The 26,865-nt window shown below is 33.1% G+C and overlaps 2 protein-coding genes and 1 non-coding gene across 10 annotated transcripts in view; 1 reads left to right on the forward strand and 2 right to left on the reverse strand.

The window, feature by feature from the left end:
- Positions 1-11,052, reverse strand: part of Sdt (stardust) — a 185,183-nt gene extending 174,131 nt beyond the window's left edge. For all 4 annotated transcript variants that reach the window (XM_026642230.2, XM_026642229.2, XM_026642226.2 and 1 more), the window contains exons 1-2: positions 10,304-11,052; positions 9,928-10,043 (exon numbers count right to left, since the gene is read on the reverse strand). In XM_026642230.2, the coding sequence (XP_026498015.2) occupies positions 9,928-10,043; positions 10,304-10,439 (252 nt within the window). In that variant the 5' untranslated portion in view covers positions 10,440-11,052. The remainder of the gene's footprint in view (positions 1-9,927; positions 10,044-10,303) is intronic.
- A 197-nt stretch (positions 11,053-11,249) lies between these two features.
- Positions 11,250-11,321, reverse strand: Trnaq-uug (transfer RNA glutamine (anticodon UUG)). The gene has a single exon. It is a non-coding gene; the product is annotated as a tRNA-Gln (tRNA).
- A 488-nt stretch (positions 11,322-11,809) lies between these two features.
- LOC113402108 (mitogen-activated protein kinase kinase kinase) overlaps positions 11,810-26,865 on the forward strand; it is a 58,782-nt gene continuing 43,726 nt past the window's right edge. For all 5 annotated transcript variants that reach the window (XR_010309350.1, XM_064217038.1, XM_064217040.1 and 2 more), the window contains exon 1: positions 11,810-12,833. Coding sequence is in view for 4 of the 5 variants with exons in the window: in XM_064217038.1 (XP_064073108.1) it covers positions 12,137-12,833 (697 nt within the window). In the remaining variant the exon portion in view is untranslated. The remainder of the gene's footprint in view (positions 12,834-26,865) is intronic.

Genomic DNA, 26,865 nt, shown 5'->3' on the forward strand with positions numbered 1-26,865 from the left:
TTTGTATTATAGCGGCAATAAAAATACATTATCTGTGAACATTTCAAGTGTCAAACTATCACGATTCATGAGATACATGCCTGGTAACAAACGGACAGACAGCGTAACCCTTTGGGTATAGAACCCTAATTGAAGCAACACTCTTTTAATATATCTTTACTTATTATTTAATATATTATAAATACAAAAGTAACTCTGTCCGTGTGTCTGTCTGTCTATCTGTGACTCTTTGACGGCCTCGCCACTGACCCGAATTTGATGCCTATGGCTAACACCTAACGACCAACCCCTAAAACGCGAGCGAAGCCTCGTGCGACTACTATTTTTATATGTACCCGAAGCTATGTGATTCCCACTAAGTAGATAAGAACTATCTCCGTTTGGGTCAATTTAAATTTTCACCAAAACCCTTACGTCTTGAACCACTATACGAGTAAAACTCAACCTAAGCTTTGAGTATCGTAGAAGCGAAACCAGCACCTAGTTTTGCTTCTTCCGTACCACCTTCTCTTTATTCTTTAGCAAACAATAATACTCTGTATTGCTGTGCTTCGGCTGGTGGTACAATGTGGTACATGTACATAAATAAAACATAATCAGCCTGTAAATTTCCCACTGCTGGGCTAAGGCCTCCTCTCCCGTTGAGGAGAAGGTATGGAGCATATTCCACCACGCTGCTCCAATGCGGGTTGGTGGAATACACATGTGGCAGAATTTCGTTGAAATTAGACACATGCAGGTTTCCTGACGATGTTTTCCTTCACCGCCGAGCACGAGACGAATTATAAACACAAATTAAGCACATGAAAATTCAGTGGTGCCTGCCTGGGTTTGAACCCGAAATCATTGGTTAAGATGCACGCGTTCTAACCACTGGGCCATCTCAGCTCTCGATCGGCTCGTGGTACATGTAGCAAATGCAAATCTTCAAGACATAAAAAACATGGAATTAGATTCAAATGATGAATTAGGATTTTTAAATTTGTCGTTTAAAGTAGGATTAACTATAGGAATTATTATATTATAAGTAACATCTATCAATATTTTCCATTCGATCGTTGATTAATCGTTTATGAATTCATAACAGTTAATTGTATTGGATATTAGAATGACAATTGCCATTTTCGAGGAAATATAATGATACTGTTCCTGTATTGATATAATATTAAATACGTACGTACGTTTTAACGTTAAATATTTTCAATTTATTTTTATCTATAAGTTTTTACATGACAATAACGTCTGAATATTTCGAAAAAAATTTAGGCTACAGGTGGCAAACGAGCAGGTGGCTCGCCTGATGGAAAGTTCCTGTTTGAGAAGTGCGTAGGCTCTGTTCTTGAAGGTTGACAAATTAAGAATCTAAAGCTGGTACCATAGAGTGATTATGCGAAGCAAAAAATGCCTTAAAAATTGCGCTGTTGTGTATTTTCGGACCTCGAGGTGGTAAGGATGATACTTCGAATTCTGACGCGAGGTCCGACGTTGAAATTCAGCAGCCGGGATTAATCCAAACAATTCCTCAGAATATTCCCCGTGAAAAATCCGATCAAAGATGTCTCAATACCACCAAATCATTTCATATTTAAGCCAAGGACCTCGGGTAGGAGCTGAAGTTCAACAAGCCGCTTGACCAACAAGAAATCTTCGCATACTTTTAGAAACTTTCTAAATCTTTTCCGTAAGTATAAAGACTACAGAGATAGTATCTTTAAAAACTGTAGTCGTTTCTAGAATAACTGCACAAATATGTACAATACATATAAACATATATATATCCGTCTTTTAAAGTAAATAATAAATAAATTCTAGTAACCAGTTTCTTTAATTTATTAATTAACAAAATCACTGCCATTTATAACAGGCAGCCCAGGCAATTTAGACTTAATGTAGTCCGAAAGCTGGAAACGATTTATATATTTTCCATTTTGCTCGTCAAAATTGTTAATTGAAGTTTACAACTACCTGTTTGTAGGGTGTCAATTTAATTTACAATATCTGATAATAAATGAAATAGTTTGTCAACACGACACTAAACGGGTCGAGAGTCCCGACTAGACAAAATCGATCGAATGAATTTATGTTACTTATTGAACGTCAAATTTTATTCAGATACTTATAATGGTGATATTTAGGTATTAAAGAGATAATTTTTTTGTCTAAAAACGTTTATTATACGTTACGTTACGTTTATATTACGTTTATTAATAAGTCTAAAACAATGTTTTAGATTTATTAATAAAATAGTTTTCGACCGCGTGACAGATGTTAGGTAAGTCATTTTCTCCAGAAAATGAGGATACAAAATGCTTATGCTCTAATTGTTTGAACACTAGAACAAAGAATATATATATTTCTTGTTTTCCATAGGTCGTATCTTTATGAGACCTTTAAAGTAAATTGCACTAAAAGAAAATACAATTATTAAAAAAACTGTCATCTTTTCCCCATAAATAACTCATTATAATATGGTAAACTTCAGCTCCATAAAGATGCATAGGAATCAAGAGCAATATCTGATTCATGGTAAAGTGTGTACAATATTTAACGATAATCCATTGTGTAGATAAGACAAAGTTTAAAGAATGAACAAACACACGGTCTCATTAATTTCATTATTAATAAAATTTGTACGATGAAAAGTGAGACATTTTGGCCCTCATCTAGTACTAGCAGGTAAACTTCTAAACTCTTTTCAGGAGAATATGAAAATTAATACCAATTTAGCTTTCCGATAAAATGTTGACTAAATCTTACATTGACTAACACACGTAATAATAAATAATTCTATCTACGAAACCTTACGAACAATGATCAAATCGCTACAAGATCTAGGCAATAAATCATCTTAATTTTAAAGATAAAATCATTTGTTTACCATGATAATATATACATATAACCTTCGCATACTTTCCGACACATAAACATATTTAAAATATAGTATATGTCGTCATATATAAAAGTTTTTTTATGAATTAATAAGGTGCTCTGGCAAATATGCCACATGATGGTAAATGGTCACCACCGAACATAGACATTGCCGTTATAAGAAATATTCACCATATGTAAGGGTACATAGCCAAAGCGCCACCTTGGAAAGTAAGATGTTATGTCTCTGGTGTTTGTGGTTACACTGGCTCACCCACCCTTAAAAACGGAACAGATCAATACCAATTATTACTGTTTGACAGTAGAATATAGGACGAATGGGAGGTAACCAAGACAAAGGTGTTTTATATAGTAAGTACATAATTTACTGTTTGTAACCCATTGTGAAAGGCTAATTTTAAGTATAAGGATTAACTGATGTATGCAATATGCATTGTAAATGCCTCTAAATCTTAGTGGTAATAGTTCGGATAAAACCTTACGACCTTCGCTCACCTCTTTGGGTCATTTTGGCTCAGCAAATTCTCGTTTAAAAATAGCATCTCAACAAGATTTTTATTAAAAGTTTTTCACAATGTAGCGGCATCCGCCATATTGATTTCCGGTAACACCGTGTGTCCTATTATACTCGGGCAGCTGTAGAAATCTAAAAACTTATATATGCTCTAATTGTTTGAAACTAGAACATAAAATATATATATATCTCTTTGTTTTACATAGATCGTATATTTACGAGAGCTTCCAAGAAAATATTGAACATTGTTGCTAAATTTTAACTGCCTACCACGTTTACATAACACTAAAGGAAAATACAATTATTAATATAATCGTCTCTTCACCTTTTACAAAATAAACCATTAAAATTAATAAGTGTCTTCTTTCAGCTCCACAGAGATGCATAAGGATCAAGAGATATCTTTAATTAATGACCTAATTCATCACCCGACGTGATACTGTATCATCGGTCTTTTGCTTATAAATAGAAGCCTAAACGACGACGCGTACAATATTTTATTTCTTATTTTACCCTTTTGCGTGATGAATTTTCTTTTTATCTGTTACTGATTAACAGATGTCCACATTTCTAACATCAAAAACAACGAATTTCCGTACAAAGTTTCGGCTTCCATTTAACCAACTTAGGCAGTGAATTTTGAAAAATCCTCTCGTAGAGCTTACTGCTTATGTATAGAAGGAATTCTTGTGCGAAATTTCATCATGTTGGACCCACCAGTTCAGGCTGTGCGTTGTATGTCCGACTGTCATTTTAAAATGTTATAAGGTAAATGTTAAGAAACCGGACTTAATTGATTGTTAGAAATAGTAAATTAACTTTTTCTGGAACAATTTAGTAATTACTGCTACGAAAATCTCCATCTCTATTATTTATTTAATTAGTTTAAGTAAAACTGATTACTATGAGCGTAGGCAGTGGCAGGAGTAGTTATGGACACAGCCTTTCTGGGAAATTATCTTATATGGTTATTTGGATCTTATATTCGAAGTTATCTGGATAACCCGTAGCTGTACTTAGTGCATAGCTAAATTGTACTAAAAACAAATGCTGAACGCCTTTTCTCGAGGCTCTTCATCGTATAGAATTGTAAATACCCCAAAATCCCAAACATTCACTCGCTTTTATACTAATTATTTGAAGACTGTTTTTTCTCTTCCATTGTTTAATACATATTTACATTTATCACTGTATCCTCTCGTACTTATTTTTTGTGTTACTATTTATACGCATAATTTTAAATGTTTTTTAATCAATACAAAGTCAAAATAATTTATGAATTCTTTATTTGTTATATCCTCAAATGAACCGCCAACAATAGCCATGATATTATATACTATTTTCATCGTGTATGAAATTTTAATACTCCCTCAACAAAGCTTTACTGATTAAACCCACTAGTAGAGTGGGTTTTATCAGATTAAATCTTTCATGTAATTTTCTGGATAAGGATTTTATTGCAGCTGCTAGCTATTTTTTTTTCATATTAATGTGATATTTTATTTGGATACAATCTCAGAAATTAATCAAAAATGAAGGAATCGGTGAAAAGAGACAAAAATCTCGGACCATGTGAATTTATAGGCGACAAGATTGGTCGGAGTAGCACAAATAGAGTACTTTGAATTTATAAAACTTGTTTACCTATGTAATGCTTCGTATTCTCTACTAAACGTGAACACAGAGCTATAAATCGTAGCTGTAAGTTTTTCAAACAATAAAACTATGAGAATTATTTTAATTAATAATAGTCAAACAACTACTGACAAACAAACAAATACTTCCTAAAAACTTTACTTATATATAATGCTTTACTAATAACATATATGATGACGTAGTTACATGTTTGATTAGAACGGTGAAATTACCGAACCATTCCGAAACAATTCATATATAGCTCAATATTATTGTTACCAAGTATCGCCTCACCGAAACTATACCGATATCATTTCAGCGAGGAACCGTTCTTTCGGTTGGCTCAGGCCCAAAACAGCGTGTCTAGTTCACAAGTCATTTGTGACAGAGTTGTAGTCAATGTAATAATAACATATGAAACTGTTAATATCTATTCTTCTATAGTAATATTATAAATGAGAAAGTAACTCTGTCTGTCTGTCTGTCTGTTACTCTTTCACGGCTAAAGCATTGAATTTAAAGAAATTTGTTACGATGTATCTTTGAACCTCAAGGATATCGGATATTTTTTATATCTAAAACCTGACGATCAACTCCTAAAACGCAAAGGAAGCCGGGTGACAACTATTAAAAATTAGAAGATAAATTATCTTCCTTATTTTTATTGAAGGAACAAAACGTACAGCTAAGAGTACTTACTACCTAGTTACTATTTGAGTAAAGTTGATATAATGTTCATAAGTAGAAAACGTTTTTGTTTAAATGTATACTATACGGATAAGTTCACTTTTCATATACCTAAGTCTGTGAACAGAAATATTACCAAAAAGTGTACCAAAAGAAAAAAAAAGTCATAATATCTTTAGTTTTTGTTTCTGCTGATCAGCAATTCCTTAGCTCGAAAAATAAGCTAAAAATTCGCTGCCCTGGATAATTTTGCGCGAGTTAGTGGCAGTTATACAAATGAGACATACTTCAGTCTTTATTCGAACCAATTTTAATAACTTATCCAAATGAAATAGGTACATAAGAAATATAATGATCGGTTGGTATTAATGGGCATAATATTAAGATTCAGTGAGATCAGGTATCAGCTATTAGCGGGGACTTTGTAAGATATTAATCTTTCCCTCAGATAATTTGCCAAAAATGATTGATTTGTAACATTCCTGTATTGAACTAGTAATTTAATTTAAACAATTTAAAAAATGTACTCGCTATTTCTTTATAAAGTATCATAGGTATGCAGAGGAGCACTGAGAAAGGATTCTTTAAAATTTAGCTGATGGGACGTAATTTATATGTCGTGTTGCAAGTATTTTAAGACTACAAAGACCATACGCTTTTGTCATTCGACAATCATTTTAAACACCGGAATAATTTATATTCTTTAAACTTTTTGCGGGCACTGCGATGAGTAATACATTGCTATAAAAAGGATATTATAATATAATACATTTTATCCCGGCTCAAATAATGAGCCAGATAGTAAATACACAGTTATTACGGTTGGCTCACGTCCAACCCCAGATGTTGGCTCCACAAGTCATTTGAACAGGGCCAACGTTGTGATTGACTGCGATCACGGGACATTAATCGATTCAAATTTACAATGCTAACGACATATGTTACATTAACATTACTTGCCTAAATATAACCAATTCTAGTTCGTTTTAATTTGATTGACCGCGTCTTGAATTTGGACATTTTATTTTGATTTGTATATCATTAATCGTGTAATAATTATTGGTGACATCTCAGAAACCGGAATTTTCCTCAAATGTAAAAGAGTTTTTAATCATCTGTGGTTCTGCCTATGCTTTTAATTTTACACGTTGATCCGCATGTCACTTATCACTTTTCTATTTCTATTTCTATATTATTACTTTTCTAAGTATTGTAAAGTACGAAAATTTGAAACGAAATCTTCCTTTTATGGTACGGATTTCCGAAAGGTATTTTAGCTCGGTTTTTGGTAAAGGGTACATTTATACCCATTCAATACTTAACTTTCAAATTGAGTAATATCGACAGACACAATCTTATTTAACTTGTATAGTTGTGAATTAAAATCCTTTCTAATATTAGACAATATTGAAGATATTGCGTATCATGAAATCAACGATTTTATTTATTACATAATCTTTAAACTTTAGTATATATTTCATCTTGAAATTGTTGTTTCATTTTCAAACGAATATCTACTGTATTTCTTGTTGACTGTTCTCGATGAAATCAATATTCCAAAACGGGAATAGAATTAAAATATAATTAAATGTATGTCATGAGAAATATGCCTCTAAAACTAATCAATTCAAGTTATCTCTTACAAGAATGGTAACAAAGCCCCAAATTATTTAAGGAATTACTAACATTCATTTTACCCCTCCTTTTAAGCTTATCGCTTGTGTGAGAAATGGTAACAAATATGCGATTTTTAAAACTCGACAAAAATTAAACACAAAGTTACCTTGTTCTTAAAAGGCAGTCAGAGTTTGCTGGGGAAAATTACAACAACTCAGGTAACCAAAAGAGTTAGAGAAGAGGGTGGACACACGACAACACCTACAGGCGAAGATCACCTTTTATCTTCGAGGCCCATTTGCTTTTCAATCTTAGAAATATGATAAAAATAGAATCGCCATACGGTTTGCTAGGTGATATCCTGGGTAGGTTGCATTGTAAATATATTTATAGACATATAAATTATAATATGAAGTAACCGAGTACTTATCAAGGTGATGTTTAGTTAATTTCAATCGTAATTTTAACGTATTACCAACATAAACATATATATAAATTAGATATTATCGGTTAACCCTTTGAAATTGTGCAAAATGTGCAACTACAAGACTCGTTATTCTTGAAATAATGTTTTACTTATTACAACTGTATTTTACAAATAATCAAGAACTAGGTATTTTCGGCGACACAGGCCTATCTTAAGGATAGTGCACAAGTTTGTGCGTAAAGATGCGTGCACATTTTACCCCCCCCGCTTTTATAATCTGACGCGATTGAAGATATATCAGGCGCGAGGTACTGTGTGCTTTCCGAGGCACCGGAGTGATGATCATTTCTTACCAATAAAATCTTTCGACTAATGAACTAGACTGATAATCAAAATTATTTTAAATACGCTAAACACGAAAAATATACACATACTAACTTGTTACATTATGCACACTTGTACAATAACGCGTTAGCGATTGACGGTTGTTTATTTTACCTTCGAGTTCGAGATTTGAAAAATAAATAAATCAGCGGAACGTATTAGGATTAATTTACTAGCGGTAGCGGCGCTGGCGGTATTTGGATATTGGCTTGAAGAGCCGTAATGGCCCAGTAAGAGATGAGAGCAGGGCCAGATTATTCAGTGAATGTGTAGGTAACTGGAGTCCCATATTAGCTAGGGGCTTCAATATGATGGCATAACTGCGTCAAATAGTATTAAAAATCGTATTTTTGAATCGAGGGTGCCTCGAGGATTATTATACATTGTTTAAGGGTACTTGTCTAATTCCGCCCTAAACAAGAGAGATAGTTTAATAGTTAAAACATCTGATATATTATTTTACTAGGATAATGTAAAACGTCGAAAATAACCTATAAGGATTGAAAGAATCGCTGCCACAGGTATCGAAATCGTATTAGAGCAGCCTAGTGGAACAAACGAAATCTCTTTCTCAAGATCAGAGAACAGAAGGAGTCTTAAACTAATTTATTTTCATATAAAACATCAGCCTCTTCATGGACTGCATACTATTATTGCATTAAATTATAGCAAAATAGGAAGTATAATGAATGATAAATAAATTGGAAACATAAATAAGAAAATTATACATAATACTTCACAATGGCAAATCTAATGTTGTTAAGATTTAATTATTACATAAGATGTGCTCGGAGTTTTTTGACCGATAAATAATCATTATAAGATTAATTATTCGGATAATTCTGTACGTATAATGCCACGGAGGTTGTACACAGTATCTCTAAGTGTTTAATACATTTTTTCGTAAGCAAATAATATTGGGGGTTTTACTCAAATTATACATATGGATTTATTACAGATTGGTATTTTGTAAATCTTTTTTTAAAGCATTTTTTAAAGAAATAGGAGAAAAAAACATTTATTTGAGAAACTGGTTTATATTTATATCAATACAACGTGTAAGCAATTTTAGAGACTCGTTTTAGTGGAATTAGTTTACAGTTACAATGAAATTCAGTTACAAGATTGAGTCAAATGTTAACAATAAAATCATGTAATAACAAATGGCAAATTAATGAAAATAATTTGAAAAGATCTGTTTAATTCTATATTGATTACTAAAATAATCTTGTGAAAAAATACCCACAGATAATATAGGATATCTTTTGATTTCTTCTGTCTATTGGCATTAGAGCAGGATGGACGATATCATTTTGTATGAAGACAATTTATGTGCTTTTTATTCCAAAAAAGTCAAAATGTAAAATATTTAGTCTAAACTTTTTATTGATTTAAATGTAAAGAAATTTATGACGATGTCCTGACAATTATCTGCCACAGCGGCCACTAAATGAGATTAGGCTTCTGGGCAGGACATATTATAGCGTACATTTGAGTTCTTAAGTCCAAGTGCTCACTCTCATAATTTGATGGAATCATAAATCAGACATAACTCTTATAATCACACACAAGAACCATGACTTTTCGTTCTTTTCGGGGCTCAGGTGTAAACACTGCCATATTCGAAGGCGCTACTGAGAACTTCTACCAATAACTTTTTTACCCGACCGACCCCAACCTAACTAACCTTATATACGAGTATATAAACGGATATAACGAAATTATGTTCTCATTTGCTCTTACTTACACCCTTAAATGATTATTTTGTGATTACCTCGTGTATGTGACTGAGGACCTCAGTACGAGTCATATCCTCAAGTCTTGTTTCGTTCACGTCCATGATTTCATCCGCCAACTCCAAATTTTCCCAGTTTCCAGCTGAAGGGGATCCTATAAAGTAGTTTTTAAATTTTAATACGATTAAAACTCAATAAAATAATTTGAAAAGCTTTATTATCAAATATTCTTTTGAAAGCAATTTTTTTTTAAGATTTGTAAATATTTAAAAATAATTAATAAATAATATTTCATTTATTAATAAGTATTTCAAAATTTTTAGGAAACATTTCGTTTAATATTTTTTTAGAAAGCAACGCAACTACTTCTGCGTTAATAATTATTAATTTTGAATAGAATAAGTTATAACTTACCATATAATTTAATTTTATTATCCTTGGTTTGAACAACTATAATAACATATCCTTCTAAATCGACCGATTTACATTTAACAGTTGTCATTTTGTCGATCGCATTGATCTGTGTTGTGGGTGCGTTAAAAGAATTCATCTTGAATATTTTATAAATCAAACCGTACACATAAATAACCTAATGATCTCTCGCGACACCATAAAAAACCTTATTTATTCTCACTAATATTTGGTGTTAATTTTTTCTACTATACCAGCGTTTACGCCAACACCACTTCAGCCAATATCTCTTTAAAATAAAACTTTTGGAAATAAGCATTTTGTTGATTATGCCCATAATCTACACATTAACCCGGCGTGGATAAATCTACCATTGTATATTATTTTCACGTTTCCGAATTTATTCATAAACACTTCATTTAAAAACTGTCACCTTCACTTAATTTAAATTGAGGTTATACGTAGTTTTTCTTCTTAATCACCCATTTTCTAAATTGTAAGCGTGTTAGCGAAGTGTCTACGGAATTTTCATTGGTTTTTCACTATGTCATGTCACGTTTTACACTTTTAAGGTTGTTTTGCACTGTTATTTGTGTAACATTACGTTTTTTTGAGATCATTTGTCGATGAATGTAATGGTGGATATATTTAATTGGTATTTTGGTTTATTAAACTAATATTTTAAGGCGTTTAAGCGTTATTTGAGGTTGAAAATCGGTCCCACGTCCCGCGGGCTGGGTGGTCGCCGCGAATGGATACAGCCATCCCATTTTCGCGCGATCAATAATGCTCCCTACCCAGCATCCCTAGTCTGTCAATGAGATGTGAACGAGTAACTTAGTTCTATTTCATCTCTTGAGTATTTTTTAAATGTTGTTAATGGTTATTATTTAGTAAAAAAATATAAAGAAATAAATAAAAGTTGGAATTTATTTTTAAAAAAAAAAGCAGGTCCCACCGAGATTTGAACTCGGATCGCTGGATTCAAAGTCCAGAGTGCTAACCATTACACCATGGGACCTCTTGGCTATGATGTTGAAATAACTCTTCAAATTGTATTTTTTTTATTTAGCAATAATTATTTAAAAAATATTGATAATATTCAATATGGCTTAATTTATCTTAGCTCTATATAAGAAAAGAAAGATGAACATCTAAAAAAAACAAAATAATATTAAATTACAACGTCTCAAATTTGTTAACCGTATACTAGATGGCGTGACAAATCCTCAAATCGTGTTGCGCCATTCACGGCAGTAGCAGAATTTCTAAGACGATAGCTCCATCTGTGAGAAATTTAATGAAATAGATAATTATAATTGCAGCTAAAGAATATCATTTACGACGAGTATTAAAAATATTATGTGTACAAAGTGTCGTCAATAAAAGTCAGTTAATAATATATTTAAAAATAAATCAAATAAAAATTAAACAATTATATTTTTCATAAACAAATAATATGTCAGTATTGTAAGAATATTATGGTAACATCATATGACAGTTTGTCACTGACTTCGCTGTGGTATGGTTGTCATTTCGTCCGTCTATCGAATAAAGTGATAGATGAATGGAGAATAATTAACATCATTGCAGCAAGTCTGACATTAATATTAACATTACGATAACGATCACTGCGACCGCGCGAACGACCAAGTGGATTCGTGATAAACGCTTCTACACACCGCCATGATCGATGTGAAAAACAAAGATGGCGGAATAATACGGTGATCATAACCAAACGTTGTGGACTGTGGTAGTTATGTACGGTGGTGGGCGGAGGTCACAGCGGTGTCGCGGCGCCTGAGCGAGGCGGAGCGCGATGGCCCGGCCGGGGTGATGCCGCCGCGGCCAGCGGCCGGCCGCGCGGCTATGGCGGCTGAGGAAGATCGTCCGCCGCTCCCTCTGTTTACCGCCGTTTACGACTACATAGCGCAAGGAGAGGACGAGCTCTCCTTGCGTCGGGGTGAGATCGTCGAAGTCCTGTCGAAGGATGCTAACATATCGGGGGACGAGGGCTGGTGGACTGGTAAAATCGGCGATCGCGTTGGCATCTTCCCCGCCGTGTATGTTACCGACGACGACCCCCTGGCGGTCACGTCGGTGATAGGAGATGTCGACCCGCCCCGAGTATCATTTTCTGAGCTGAAACTGGAAGAAGTGATCGGGGTGGGCGGCTTCGGTAAAGTGTATCGCGGTTACTGGAACGACGAGGTCGTGGCGGTGAAAGCAGCGCGCCAGGACGCGAACGAAGATATCGAAGTGATAAAAGAGAGTGTGTTGCAAGAGGCGAAACTGTTTTGGATGTTGCAACATGATAATATAGTGTCTCTAAAGGGTGTGTGCTTAGAGGAGCCCAATTTGTGTTTGGTGATGGAATACGCGCGTGGAGGTCCTCTGAATAGAGTGCTGTCAGGTCGCAAGATTCGGCCTGGGATCCTCGTGGATTGGGCGATCCAGGTGGCGCGAGGGATGGCCTATCTTCATGTCGACGCACCTATTTCGCTTATTCATCGAGATCTGAAGAGTTCCAATGGTAAGTATCAATATTATATTAAAGATACTCATTAAATTTGTAACACCAATCATGCCACTTATCTTTCAAGTATTAAACATTATTACTATTCTTGTTAGGCAGGAAATAACTATGAATATTAAATTAAATGCATTTTACCCTAAAAAATTTTTTTAGTTGATTACCAAGCCTCTAATGTCGTTGACCTATTAATATTTAGTGGTAAAGGTCCTTGAGAACTTTTATCATTAAAGGTCATAGCCCACTTAGTGTTATCAGCCGGGAAATGGTGCATTCCTTACTGATAATTATCCACAGATAACATTCATTGTCAATATCTCTTCGTACATACTCAAGGCTAGCATTCTTTAACATCAAACACTTGATTTGGTTATAGAAATAACATACTGTAAATATTTAATAGGTACCGATCACACTTCTAAGTTAGGGAATATTAAATTTAAGTATTCACCTAACATATATCTAATAATCAGTAGAAAGGATGTTCTTTAATGTTTCTCACATTTATATTGTATATATATTACATTAATGTTAGTCAAAATGTAACTTTACACGGGAAACATTTAAGACACTTATTTTTGCTTGATTTTAAATGACATTTAAAATAAAATGTTAATATCCTAATTAGGATACTTTAAAATTAGTGTTAAACCTGCCATACCTATATTTTGCATAATAAACATTAATCAACTTAAATGCTCACAAAAAATTATTAAATAATTTGTTAATTTTTGTATAAACTAATAAATTTATTAGATAAGATTTTTTTATCGTATCATTTTATAATATTATATAGAACAAAAAAAAAATATGTATGTATAATTTAAAAGTCATTACAGAACTTACACGAGAATATTCATGTCGTCTATGAATTTTATTCCATCTGTTTGTCTATGACTCTTATCATGATTGCTACTTAAAGTAACTACAAGTTTTTCGGCATAAAAATGGAAAACAATACCCTTATTGAAATATATATATTTTTTTATATAAATCTTCATTCAACCTCCATGGATAGAGCAATCACACCTTTGTGTAATTTTATTGACATGTAAATAAAAAGTAAAAATTAAATGTGGAATCACATTTAGAGTTTAAATATTCCAAAGATTGTACTATTTATATATATAAGCTTGTTTGAAGGCAAGTATATCCACATCTACAATGTCAAGTAAGACTTATGCAATGCTGTCATATTGTTCAGCCCACGTGAGCTTTTAAATAATGCTACTCCCACACAGGGATATTAATCAAATTTAAAATGTATGCAATATTTGTGTTGCACTATTGTCTGACCTCTTGACATGTTACTTATTTTAATTACATTTCTATTTGAACCTTGTAATTATTTTTTAAACAGTTTTTATTCATAATGCAATAGTGCTCAAATCAGTTTCAAAAACATTTCACAATTAATTTTATATTCGTAGAAAACTATAAAGAATGCTCTCTATCCAAGTATAAAATAGTTATAATATAAAGACTAAATGCAACCCTAATAATTGGTGCTAAGTGCATTTACACATAATGGCAAAATTAATATTAAATGTGAGTAACCACAAAAAATTCAAATAACAATACTTACTAGTTTTAAATAGGAGTTTTTTTTTAAAGCTGCAAATGGTATTAAATACTTATTTCATATTAATGCCAATATAACCTTATTTTTAACAGAACCATTGTACTGTATAAAGATTTTTTATATTACCCAGTAATATACGGATTTCCATCCTAAGTACTGGAGGCTTGTCTCATAAGTAACGATGCTAAACACATGTATTCTATAACTTAATAAACCTTGTATACCACTGAAGTAGCGTTGCGAGCTGCAATAAATTTTAACGTGTATTTCACACGTCTAAGTTGATTGCCTCGTTACTCTAGTAGCTAGATATAAAGCCGCAGATCCCAAAGTTCGAACCGCAGGTCGGTCCGATAAAAAGTAATTGGGTTTTTCTATCTAAAAATTCTCAGTTACAGCCCGGAATCTCGAAGTTGGAAGTGTGTACACTCAGAGTTTTAAAAGAGTTTCTATTTTCATCGTCTATCTGCGTTGCGTAGTATATAAATCAAAATACTCTTTATTGTACACCAGTAAACATAAGGTTGAATCACATTTAAGAAAGATGCACAAGAGGCGGGCTTATCGCTAAACTGCGATCTCTTCCAGGCAACCTTAGGGTAGACGAAAGAAACAGATATAGAAAGAGGTAGAGGTGTACAAGGCAGATATAAACATAATATATGAATACATTACAGTGAAATAATAATATATTTAAAATAAAATAATGTACAGTACCTGGTAGCTAACAAGCATACATATATGTATGTATCTCGTTAGGTATAAATTATATATAAAATTAAACTGAAATTCTCTCGAACTAAATACAACATTAAAGTGCAAGATAGTATTGTTTCAAGATAGTTTTAAATGAAGCAAGTGATTGTGCACGTCTTACTTCAACAGGAAGAGAGTTCCACAGACGAATAGCCTGAACAGTAAAGGAATTTGTGTAGAATGAAGTCGAATGAGGAGGAATTTTTAAAAGTAAATTATCTTCAGAACGAAGCGTCGATTATGAGTAGTACATAAAAAATTAAAATTCTCCTTTAAATAGAGCGGAGTTGAAGGATGAAAAATAATTGAGTAAAGTAGATGGAGAATATGAGTATTCCTGCGATAGCGAATTGGGAGCCACTTGAGTTTTTTGCGAGAGTCGGAGATGTGATCATATTTACGAAGACCAAATATGAAACGAATGCAAAGATTTTGAAGACGCTCGAGCTTGTTTAATTGCTCCTCTTTTAAGTCAACATAGCAAGTGGCAACATAATCGAGAATTGGTAATATGAGGCTCTGTGCAAGCGAAATTTTAGTGGGAATTGGTAGAAAGTTTCGCAACCTTCGGAGCGACCCTACAGCAGAAAACATTTTTTTACTTAAGTTACTTATATGTGGTTCCCACGATAAATGTTGATCAAAAATAACCCCTAAATTTTTACAATTTGTGCTAAACGGTATGTCAACATTATCCAAGCGAACAGTGGGTAAGTCAGAAAAAGAAATGCGTGATATTAATTTAGAACTCCCGATGATTAAAACTTGGGTTTTGTAGCGTTTACCTTTAATCCAAAAGATTTTGACCATTTAGCAATTTTATCTAAATTGTCATTCACTAAATAAATAGTTTTAGCTAAATCCGAAACTTTACTTAGTGAGTAGATTTGAAGATCGTCTGCATACATGTGGTAAAGAGATGTAATATGAGAGGAGATAGAATTAATAAATATTGAAAACAAGAGAGGGGATAACACGCCACCCTGCGGCACGCCAGCAGTTATAGGAGACCAGTTGAGAAAGAACCGTTAACTCCAACAGGCTGCCGACGCCCACGCAGGTAAGAATAAAACCAATCAATTACTTGTGGAGATATGTTAAAAGACTCGAGGACAGCAAGAAGGATATCAAAGTCCACGGCGTTGAAGGCATTACTAGAATAGAAATGGGACGAAAATCAGAAAAAGAAGATGGATTTGTTTTTTTTGGAAGAGGTAATATTCGCGTCCTTCCAGGAATCAGGATATTTACCAGTATTAATGGAAAGGTTAAAAATGGAAGTGATAATAGGAGAAATAATGTCCAGGATAGGAACGATCATTTTACGACTAATGCAATCCGATCCAATAGCGTCACAATCAATTGCCAGGATATTCTTCTTAACATCACACTCAGTAAATTGATTAAAGACAAGCAGGAAAGTCAGGAGTGGATTTAGCTGAAATTTCATTTAAAGTGTTACACTTAGTAGTGGTATCGAAGGTTTCAGAACAAGAGAAATGCTCATTGAGCTTCTTTAAATTAAAATTGGAAGAATTTACACTTTGAGTAGCTTTTCCAACTCCTAAAGACTTGAGAAATTTCCAGACTTTAGCTGGTTCTTCCTCTTTAGAAACAGATTTATGAATGTGGCGTCGTTGACTGTCTCTACACATCATGTTGCAACGATTTCTCACCTTTATATATTTTATACGGTTGTTGTCAGTTGGATTAGTTTTATATTTTAATGTGGCCCGATTTTTTTTTTTCTTGAATTAGTCTAATTTCTTGAGTAAGCCAAGGCGCTGGAAGGTGTTTTATTCGGACCGGTCGAATTGGTGTGTGGACATCATATAAGTTAGGTAAGTAGGAGTTAAAAGCCTTGTCCTGCTCGTGACGGATTTGCAATTGAAGACTTCAGCCCAGTCAAGCTTAAGAGCATCTTCCCTGAGAGCATTCAAGTCAAGTCAGGACCTACAGTTCTTTGGGTTTGCGACAGGTCAATAATAGAAAAAGGAATGTGGGTACGAAGGTATAACACCACCACCTTGTCGGCCTACACGATCGTTCCGAATTAGATTGAAGCCAGGGAGCGCGAAGGAGATTGACGGTAAACAAGGCTTTAGCCATGTCAATCAAAGGGAGACAACATATCAGGATAGTGTGCAGGAATACTCTGTGCGTTAATATGAATTACATTGAACTTTTTTAAGCTATCAGCGAAATTAGAATTAAGAGTTTCACTAAGCGAGGGAATACTATAAAAACTACCATTGCTGCTAAATGCATCAGAAATGGTACTGCAGGGAGAAAAAGACAGAAAGGTATTGTCTGCGTCTTCGTTAAAGCAAGACATAGTGTATAATTAGGAAAAATATAAATATAAAAACAAGATCGAATAAACAAAAAAAAAATGTAGAAAATAAATGTAAAAATACATAAATAAGTAAATATTATAATAATTAATAGTAAAAATAAATGTAAAAATAATAAAATATTAAAACTCACACCCGCCAGCTGCTTTGGAATTCACAATAAGAAAATTAAAGAATGAAAACAAAAACATATCTACAAAACACTCATAATCTGGCCACAACATTGATATTTAAAATTTAAAATTTAAAATAAAAATAAAATAGTATACATCAACAGGAATAACCTGCTCAAAAACTAAGAAGCCAGTGCGTAAATTTACGATACCTATGTTTTAATGACTGTCAAAGTGTCAATGTCATCCTAAATATTTTTAACTATGACTCGTAACGTAAACAATAATAGTGATAAAAATTTCAAGAAATAAGTGGGTAAAAAAGAAAAATATTTACGAAAAGTTATTATTACCTATTTTCATCACAACTCTTTTGAACTGAAACATTTTGAGGTGGAGACTTGAAAGTTGGAATCAAATTGAGATCCGTTAAACATTCGATGCGATGTTTTGAACCACTGAAGCTATAATATGTACCCATCCGTCTCGACTCCAGCATTTACCAATACCAAAGCGTTTTCTTGCCTCGAGGAATACCGCATGCCGGGATTTAGTCAGAAATTCAGACTCAGTTATACCCGTACCTTTGAGTCTAGTTTTAGCAAACCAGACCTTGTCCCTCGTTGTAGCATCGGAGAATTTTACCAGAATAGGTCTAGGTTTCTTCTGAGAAGGCTTGCCTAAGCGATGACAACTTTTTATACAAGCAGTGGAGAAATTTGACAAGTTCAAATGCTGCGTAACAAGGCCTGCAACACGAGCTGTAATGTCTTCTGAACGATCTTCCGCAACTCCATGAAACAAGAGCACCTTACGACGTCTGTGCATTTCTGTGCGATCTAATTCCCTTGCAAGGTATTCAATCTGCCTTTGTAGACCATTTAAAGCAATGAGAATGAATGTCTCGAAATTGTTGAATTCAGATGCAAGAGAGGTTGTAGTCACTGGTGATGATGTTCTGTGTAAGTCTTGCTGGAATTCATTCATTCTGTCATTAAACATATTGGCCATCACAGCAAGAGATTCTTTTAAGGACTCCATATTGTCATTAAGTGTCAATGACTAGTTATAAGGCACGGAAACTTATGTTTTGAAGTAGTAGGTGAATTTTAAAAGAAATAAGCTTCTCGGTGGGTGTGGCAGTTAATCACATGTACATATTTTATTAACACAAACTATTAAAAGTGAATATTAACTATTAAATATGAAATAATTTGCAATTTAAATTGATGTTGCTTATTTTTTCACTCCTACCCGAAAAAAAAAAGTATATAAAGAAAAGGTGTAAATATATTGTCTAAATTTTAATGATACAAGTGAAGTTTAATCCAATAAACGATCCATTCTGACGTCATGGCTAAAAGCTAATAGTATATTATGAGTCTGTACAAAAATCTTTACCTACTTTTTACCTCTATCGTGGTTGAATTCTGAATTGAAAGTCAAAGTTTTTCTGGTAAATTAAACAATATTTTTAAATCCCTGCTGGCGAGAGATTTATTTATGTGGATAGTGGCCCTTATAGGTAGAGCTCGGAAATAGGCATCCCTTTGCGACGGCGTCCCGTGGCACCCTTTCTGTTTCAATCAGTTGAAAGCTTCCTGTCATCCCGCAGACTCCCGCTGATGGGGTATTGAAGGAGGCGAACGCCATTTTGACTTACAAATAGTCTTATAAATCCTCTTTAAATCTTACCAGAGACAAAGAGTTCTTTAAAAAAATTCGTATCGATTTTTTTTTATTGCTTTTCTTAATGATTGAAGACTAGTATCTTATTATGTAATTATTTGGTAGAAAAATTCACTTATTATACCGACTTCACCGACAATCACGATTAAACGAGCTGATTCAGTATGAAATCTAAGTTTTAAAGATACAAGAAACATGAAACTTTAATATGTTTTATAATATTGCACAGTGAAGCTGATATATCTTATTCTCTAAGACATAACCTTACTAGGATGGAAAGCATTCGTTATACTAACAATCTAAACTGCCGAGATACAGTCTAAATTTGTCGAATTATATTGCTTTTTTTTACTGTTTGTAATATTTAAGAACTTATTGGATAAAACGGAGACTGTCACTTTGCGAATGCACTCGTCTATTATCTTCGATCAATTTAAAAAAAAAAAAGAAAGTTATGAAAATAAATTAACATTGCGAAGTCTGTATCGAAACGGGTTTATATAAAATATATAGATTAAAATGTATGCAATGTCGTCATATAAGCCACGGCGAGAGTGACGTTGATTGCTGCCACATTTTCACAAATTACTCCGGTAAAATATGAGTTGAACATTACGGAATATATCGTGTTTCGGAGTTCGTTTTTTTGATAAACTTTTAGGTTAAAATGTGACTTGCATTTTAGAAAAAAAAAAAAATAAAGAAAACTTTTTATTGCTAACATACATACGGAACAAATGAAATAATGGCAATTTAAATTTCGCATAATGTGTAACATCTTTGGAATATAACAAAATTAATTGTTTTAAAAGAGAAATGCTGATTGTTTAAAAAAAATGTAGAATAAACATTTGCTTGTTATTAAATAAATTTTTTTTATGATAGTATCAGTCAATTTTATGTTTTCTCTAGTTGTCTCTCTAGTAGTAGTAGTTTTATTAGTTGGTCGTCAGTTGTTAGGCATACAAAATAGCCAAGCTTGCTTCATAGCAAATCTCATTAAATTCGGTTCAGTAGTTTGGCCGTGAAAGAACAACAGACAGACTTACTTCGTTAGTGCATAGATCTATACCGCGTGGACGAACATTTGACATGACTAGGAATATAACTTTCGCATTTATAATATTACTATAGATAAACACAAAACATATAAGCAAGATAATCTGCATAATGCAGCAAAATTTATACAGAACCGCACGCGAGACTAAAAAGAGGGGAAGAGCAAGAGGGTGAGTCCGGAGTTAGAACATTGCCAAATTAACTTTAATACAAATAGCCGTTTTTGGCTACGAAGCTAGAAATCTAGCCGCTCAAGTACTGATAAAGAAATAGCATTGACATATACGTGTAGCGAAAACATTGCGCTGAATATTCTTTTTATATAAATTAAGACGATATTTCAAATAATATAAAGTTGCGTTTTGAAATTAACTTTAAAAATACTTTTAAAATGATGATTCAGACGTGCTTATAAGAGCCTACTTGAATAAAGTAAATTTTGATAACCAATGCATATATTTTTGTAGGTAAAATTTGATATTGAAGTTTTTACTGAATGACTAATAATTGCCCTTCGAATCAGTGTTTAAAACATAAGAGGAATTCAATATAATCACTAGTTAAAGGCGTTTGCGCGCTACGAACATCATTAAGTTTTTCTTGCATTCCGAATACTTTTTGGTGTTGTAGGTCGCGATTACGTTATGCAAACTAGCCTGTTTACGCCTGGTAATTTTCCTACGATTGAACTTTGTAAATTGTATGCGTAGTATGCAATTAAAAGCATTAAAGCAATTTTTACACTTGAATTACAATTATATATCAGCTTACACAATAATATCAGACAACCAAAAATCACGTCTCTATAAAATGATAAATCATTTGTTCAGCGTATCCGTTTTACGAGTTGTGAAGAAAGAAGATCACTAATTCTGTTCTTCTTTTAAAAAAAATGACCGTCCCTACGTTTCATACCAATTTAATGAACGCGAAACTAACTGATCTAATAGTAGAAATAACTGGAGTACCAGGGAGTCACAGACTACGTTTAATATAACGGTTAGAAACTAGCGGTGTCTTCAAAATCTTGCGTCCTCTTGGATAAAGATAACATATCACTCTCTAATCTGAATTGGTCTGTGGCTCCCTGAAGAAGTACAAACGGTCAAATTATAATATCAGAATCCCTATTCTTTTTGTGACATTACCTCAATCGTACATCGTTAAAATGTAAAATGTTGGATGCTGATAAGGTCAATGTGCACATTTTTATAGTATTGTGTAATAGGTAAAAAAAAAAATATATTTGATTGTGTTAGAATTATATAATTTTGAAACCTGAATTAAAATTGTGATAGATTTGTATTAATTCATGGTTAATGATGTATTAACAGAATTGAGATGAAAAATTTTATAATTTTAATAAATGCCAGCGATTTTGTTCTCGTGGACATGGAATATGAAAGAACGGTTGACCCCATGTGGATTAAATTCCCATGACGAGAAGTATAACATGTGTCGACCCTGAGCTTAAACTAAAACTACTTATATATTTTATTAAAACTTATCCAAAGATCAATACGTTATGCGTACTAAGACAATTGTATATTTAAAGATATTTATGCTTTCAAAATCAAAGAAATGTACACAGAGTAGATCCAGTTACACTTTATATGTACATATACATAAAACTCTTTATTTTTAGACACGTGCCATTATCGACGCTAGAGATCTGTGGCCGACTAATTATTCCAATTTACGATCAAAACTTAGGGCGAGTTAGGACCCCTCTGATCGCAAATTTCGATATTTATAAAATAACCGACATACAATTTTGTATTCAATTGATTGTAAAATAAAGTCTATTATTGTTTGTATCGTTTCGTTATATTCGATCAGCTGTTGGGTACACATGTGGAGTTCTTTGACCAGCTGTGCAAAATCGTTATCCATTAAAATAAATGTACATTAAAAAATGCTTAAACACCTACACAAATTCTATCTAATAAACTGCAGATGTAATTATGTGAAGGTTGAACTGTCACTAAGGTCTAGTAACGTAATACAAAACCCGATGCCCAAAATTCAACCCCGACTTGGGTTTTTATAATAAGGATTATTAAATTTTTAGTCAATAATTTATCAAGAGTACAGTGGTTTTTTATGATATAAGTTGGCGTACGGGCAAATGGGCCCCCTGATGGTAATCGGTCATTACTGCCCGTAGACATCAGTTCTGTAAAAAATACTAACTATAACTTACATCACCTATGCACCACCAATCTTGGGAGTGAAGATGTTATGTCCCTTGTGCCTGTAGTTACACTGGTTAACTCACCCTTCAAACTGGAACACAACAATACTAAGTATTGTTGATTGGCGGTAGAGTATATGATGAGTAGATGGTACCTACCCAGACAGGCTTGCACAAAACCATACCACCAAGGATTTAAGCTGAAGATAATATTTACATTCCTGGAAAGCATGTCAAGTCGTTCTATCCCTGATCTCTCACGAGAGAGTTGAAATGTCGTTCCATCGTATAACGATGGTATAAAAATACGAGAACTGAGAGAATAAGAGGGTGCATTTGTGATAGGGTAGGATATACACTTCTGTAAAGTAACATATAATAACTTTAATATAAATGAAGATTACACCTCCTACGCAGTTAGCCGCCGTGATTGAAAATCGGTCAGGAGGATAATATATTACGTCATAATACGGTTCGATAATAGTTTCAATTACCTATAAGTTTTACCGTAATCACAATAAAAAAAAACCATTATTAAATTAATTAATTGTGTTTTTAACCCTCAAAACTATTTAGGTATATTCGAAATATTATTCGTATGTTCAAGAGATTTGGTGTTTCGTTGGAATGTTGAAATGGCCAGCCGGCCAAATATTTTTTTTGTCGTAAAATATTAAATCATCTCCACACTACATCTACCATTTGTCAAATTAGTTATCACTCTATACAAACCTGAAAACTTACCAGCGCTTTCCAGCTTTGTCTTATCATGTTGTTCTCTAGTAATGTCCCATCAAGCTTCCTTATGCTCATATGCTTTCCGACTTTAACGTTGCATACAAATATAAACGTAATAAAAAAAAAAGACACGAATATAATTTTGCATTCCACATTAATTCTAAAACTGCATAATTTTGCATACAAGGTTATAGGATGTAAGGGTATTAGAATTTCATTATTAATGAAATTCTAAAGTTACACAGTTAAAGAGTATGCAACAGGTTTGAAATGTAAATTAGATACCTCTGATAATACCTGTTACAGACTACGAGATTTGGGCTGCTGTGAGTGGAAAATGCCACAGGAAGACGAATAACATTAAATTTCTTGTTGTTTTGCCTTTGCAATAGTAATTTATGACTAACGACCTGCTTTTGTGCTGTTATAATTATTTGTTTTGAAATTTAGTAGAATAATATTCTGTTTTAAGAATGGTAGACAGACAGACGGGCCTGTAAGTCACATCAGCACATAGACTGTAAGAGAAAGAAAAACAGTTATTTAATCTCTAATGCGGTTCTGTGCATGGGCTATGGAATGAAGATGGTTTGACCCTTGTTACTGTACTTAAACTAACTCAATCACACATCAAACAGGAAACGCTATTGCTATAGTATTGCTATTGAACAGTAAAATAAATGGTGAATTTATGGTACAGCTTTCGTGTAGTAGCTAAACTGTAATTAAAATGAATATTACTAAAATATTTAAAGTTACTTTTTATTTTTATTTTACGGTTTTAGTTTGAGTACCTATGGTATTATGTAATTAATACATTTCTAATCTTAGATTTGTGTTTTCTTTTATTAATAGAAATCATACGCTAGAAGATAGTTAACCAGCACGTTTTTTTCTTGTTTATAATATTATGATAGACAAATCGAATCCTCGAGGGGCTCTCACATAACGCTTTCAAACACGCTATATTTAAACTTCAAGCACCCCATGCCAGATTTCCAGCCGGCTTAACAATTAGACGAAACAATTAACAGGTATTTATAGTTACAATACCCTGGGGAGGATTCGTGTCAAGGAGGTTTTTGTCGTGTAATCGTGTTAACTCGATTAAAAAAGACAATTTATTAGTTTACACTGACGACAAAGTCAAAAAAAATTATTTAGGTGCGAACTTATCAGCCTTAATAACTTTGTATTATAAATTTAAGGTCTCGACGTGAAGATGTCTGTATATGTCAGAAAGTACTGTGTGCATAATCATTATGTTCTCACCATTAGATAGATTGATCCAAGTGAAAGGTTAAGGCATACTATATATATATATTTATTTATTTATTTGCAAATTACTTACCCTATGGAATTTGAGTAAAAACGGTCTGAATTTAACCAATCAAAAATCGTTTCCACTAAATGAATCGTTTTAATATAGTTGTTGTCGTCGTTCTCAGCGTTCTTATCTATGTTTTAGGCACTGTATCAGTGCATGGGCTTAGCGCTGACAATCCATTGAATCTGTGTCACAGTCTCGCAACATGACACTTATCCACAGTGATTGTGGACGTATAGCCTTTAATCTAGGCATTATAGATTGTTGCATCGTAAACGACATTAATTGGAAATGTGGCTGTCAGACAAACATCCATCAGTACGATCTTTGTCGTTTGACACAAGACTACAGTTTATATTACGTTTGTAGTATCGGTTTTTGAACCCTACATTTTGGTTTGACGGTAAGGGACACAAATGTGTCGACGTCAGTGATGATATTATTTTTTTTTTTAGTCACTATGACACGGATCTTGTACACACCCAATAATGTGCCTCTTAAAACGTTATCGTACTGGCGATTTTTAACAATGTTTTTTAACGTGCGAAGCAATCGCTGAACGTGTCTATCGTATAAGTTTTTTCTTATATTTCAAAGATCTGTGTTTTTGACTGATATTAAATTCAATAGATTTTGCTTTAATCATCTCGTAATATCTACAAGGTAAGCTGAACAAGGGCACCTAACTTTTGTAATTACTCAGTTATGACCTGCCTACACGCATTCACGCCTTAAATATTGGTATCAATATGCTCATAATCATGAATTCCTTGCAACTTACTGCACAAATTATATCGACACGTACCTACACAGAGCATCTTATTATAAAATAAAGAATATAATATTAAAGCATTTAAGATTAAACTTGCATTTCAGAACGTTCAACTCTTAAAGTTCCGTACATGAACTTTCGGAACCATTAATGTTGCTAATTAAGCACGACTATTAAGAGAACATGCATCAATGCTTTCCTTTGTTGTCTAACATGTGCTTGTAGTTTGCTGCAATATTTGAAACTAGAATGTAGATTGTAATATGCTACAGGGATTTCTATGGAAGATTGTATTTAGTTTTGTTCATTCAAGAAGTATTTTATATGAGCCGTATGACATATTTATGGGCATTATAATTGATTTATTGTCGATCTTCTATGTTCTTCTTCGAAATAAAATGCTTCGTGGCACTTCTCAGACAGTTTTATTTAGAGCAGAGAACCTCGAAGTGTAATTCTTCTAGGGTAAGCTTAATGGCTCGCTCGTGCGACGTTAATTTAATGAAACGAAGGACGGTGTGATGTATCATTATCGCACGGTATTTTTAAGTTTGATATTTCCAAGTAAATTTGATTTGAGAATATTTTTTTGTTCATATTTATAATTATTTTTTTATGATGTAAGTTGGCAGACGGTCATCAAATCGTAAGTAGTCACCACCGCCCATAGACATTAGCGCTGTAAGAAATACCAACCTTACTTCGCTAATATGCCTCCAATCATGAAAACTAAGATACTTACACTTACTCATTCACGCTTCAAACCGGAACTTAACAATACTAAGCCTTGCTGTTTGGCGGTAGAATATCTGATGAGTGGATGGTACCTACGTAGATGGGCCTGCACAAAACCATACCACCAAGTGAATACCAATAATAATAAACATGATTAAAACATTTTTTTTTACATTATAATTTGAAGCTACTTCGGAAATTTGAAACATCCTAAAGATATAATTATAAATTTAAGAAGTCGTGTATATAATTTATTTCTTTACATTAAGTGTGCATTTGAATTTAGTTGATTTACATTTTGAGGATTCAAAAATGGTAGGATATCAAAGACGCAATAAACCTTCAGTATAATGATTAAGTTATTTGCATTATAGAGAATGTCCATGTGATCGCTTCGAGGGCCGTGGGAATATAGATATATTCTCAGTATAGACTCGTTTTTTCTAAGAATATCCGTCACAGTGTCAATTATATCGTAATACGTTTAATGGACACTGCACAGATTAAATCAAATAGTATAATAATATTCAAAGTATTTATTTATTTAGAATTATAATATTATTCTAATTGATTTTGCTTAAACATAAGATGTTAAAGACTATATTTCTACATTGATAATAAGTTCTATGATAATTCAACGAATTACAAAACGACCCCTAATGGTTTCGGTACACCGGAAACAATCTTAACAAATCATGTATGTGAGCTTATTC

This window comes from Vanessa tameamea, chromosome 15, assembly GCF_037043105.1.
Source record: "Vanessa tameamea isolate UH-Manoa-2023 chromosome 15, ilVanTame1 primary haplotype, whole genome shotgun sequence".
NCBI classification, from domain to species: domain Eukaryota; kingdom Metazoa; phylum Arthropoda; class Insecta; order Lepidoptera; family Nymphalidae; genus Vanessa; species Vanessa tameamea.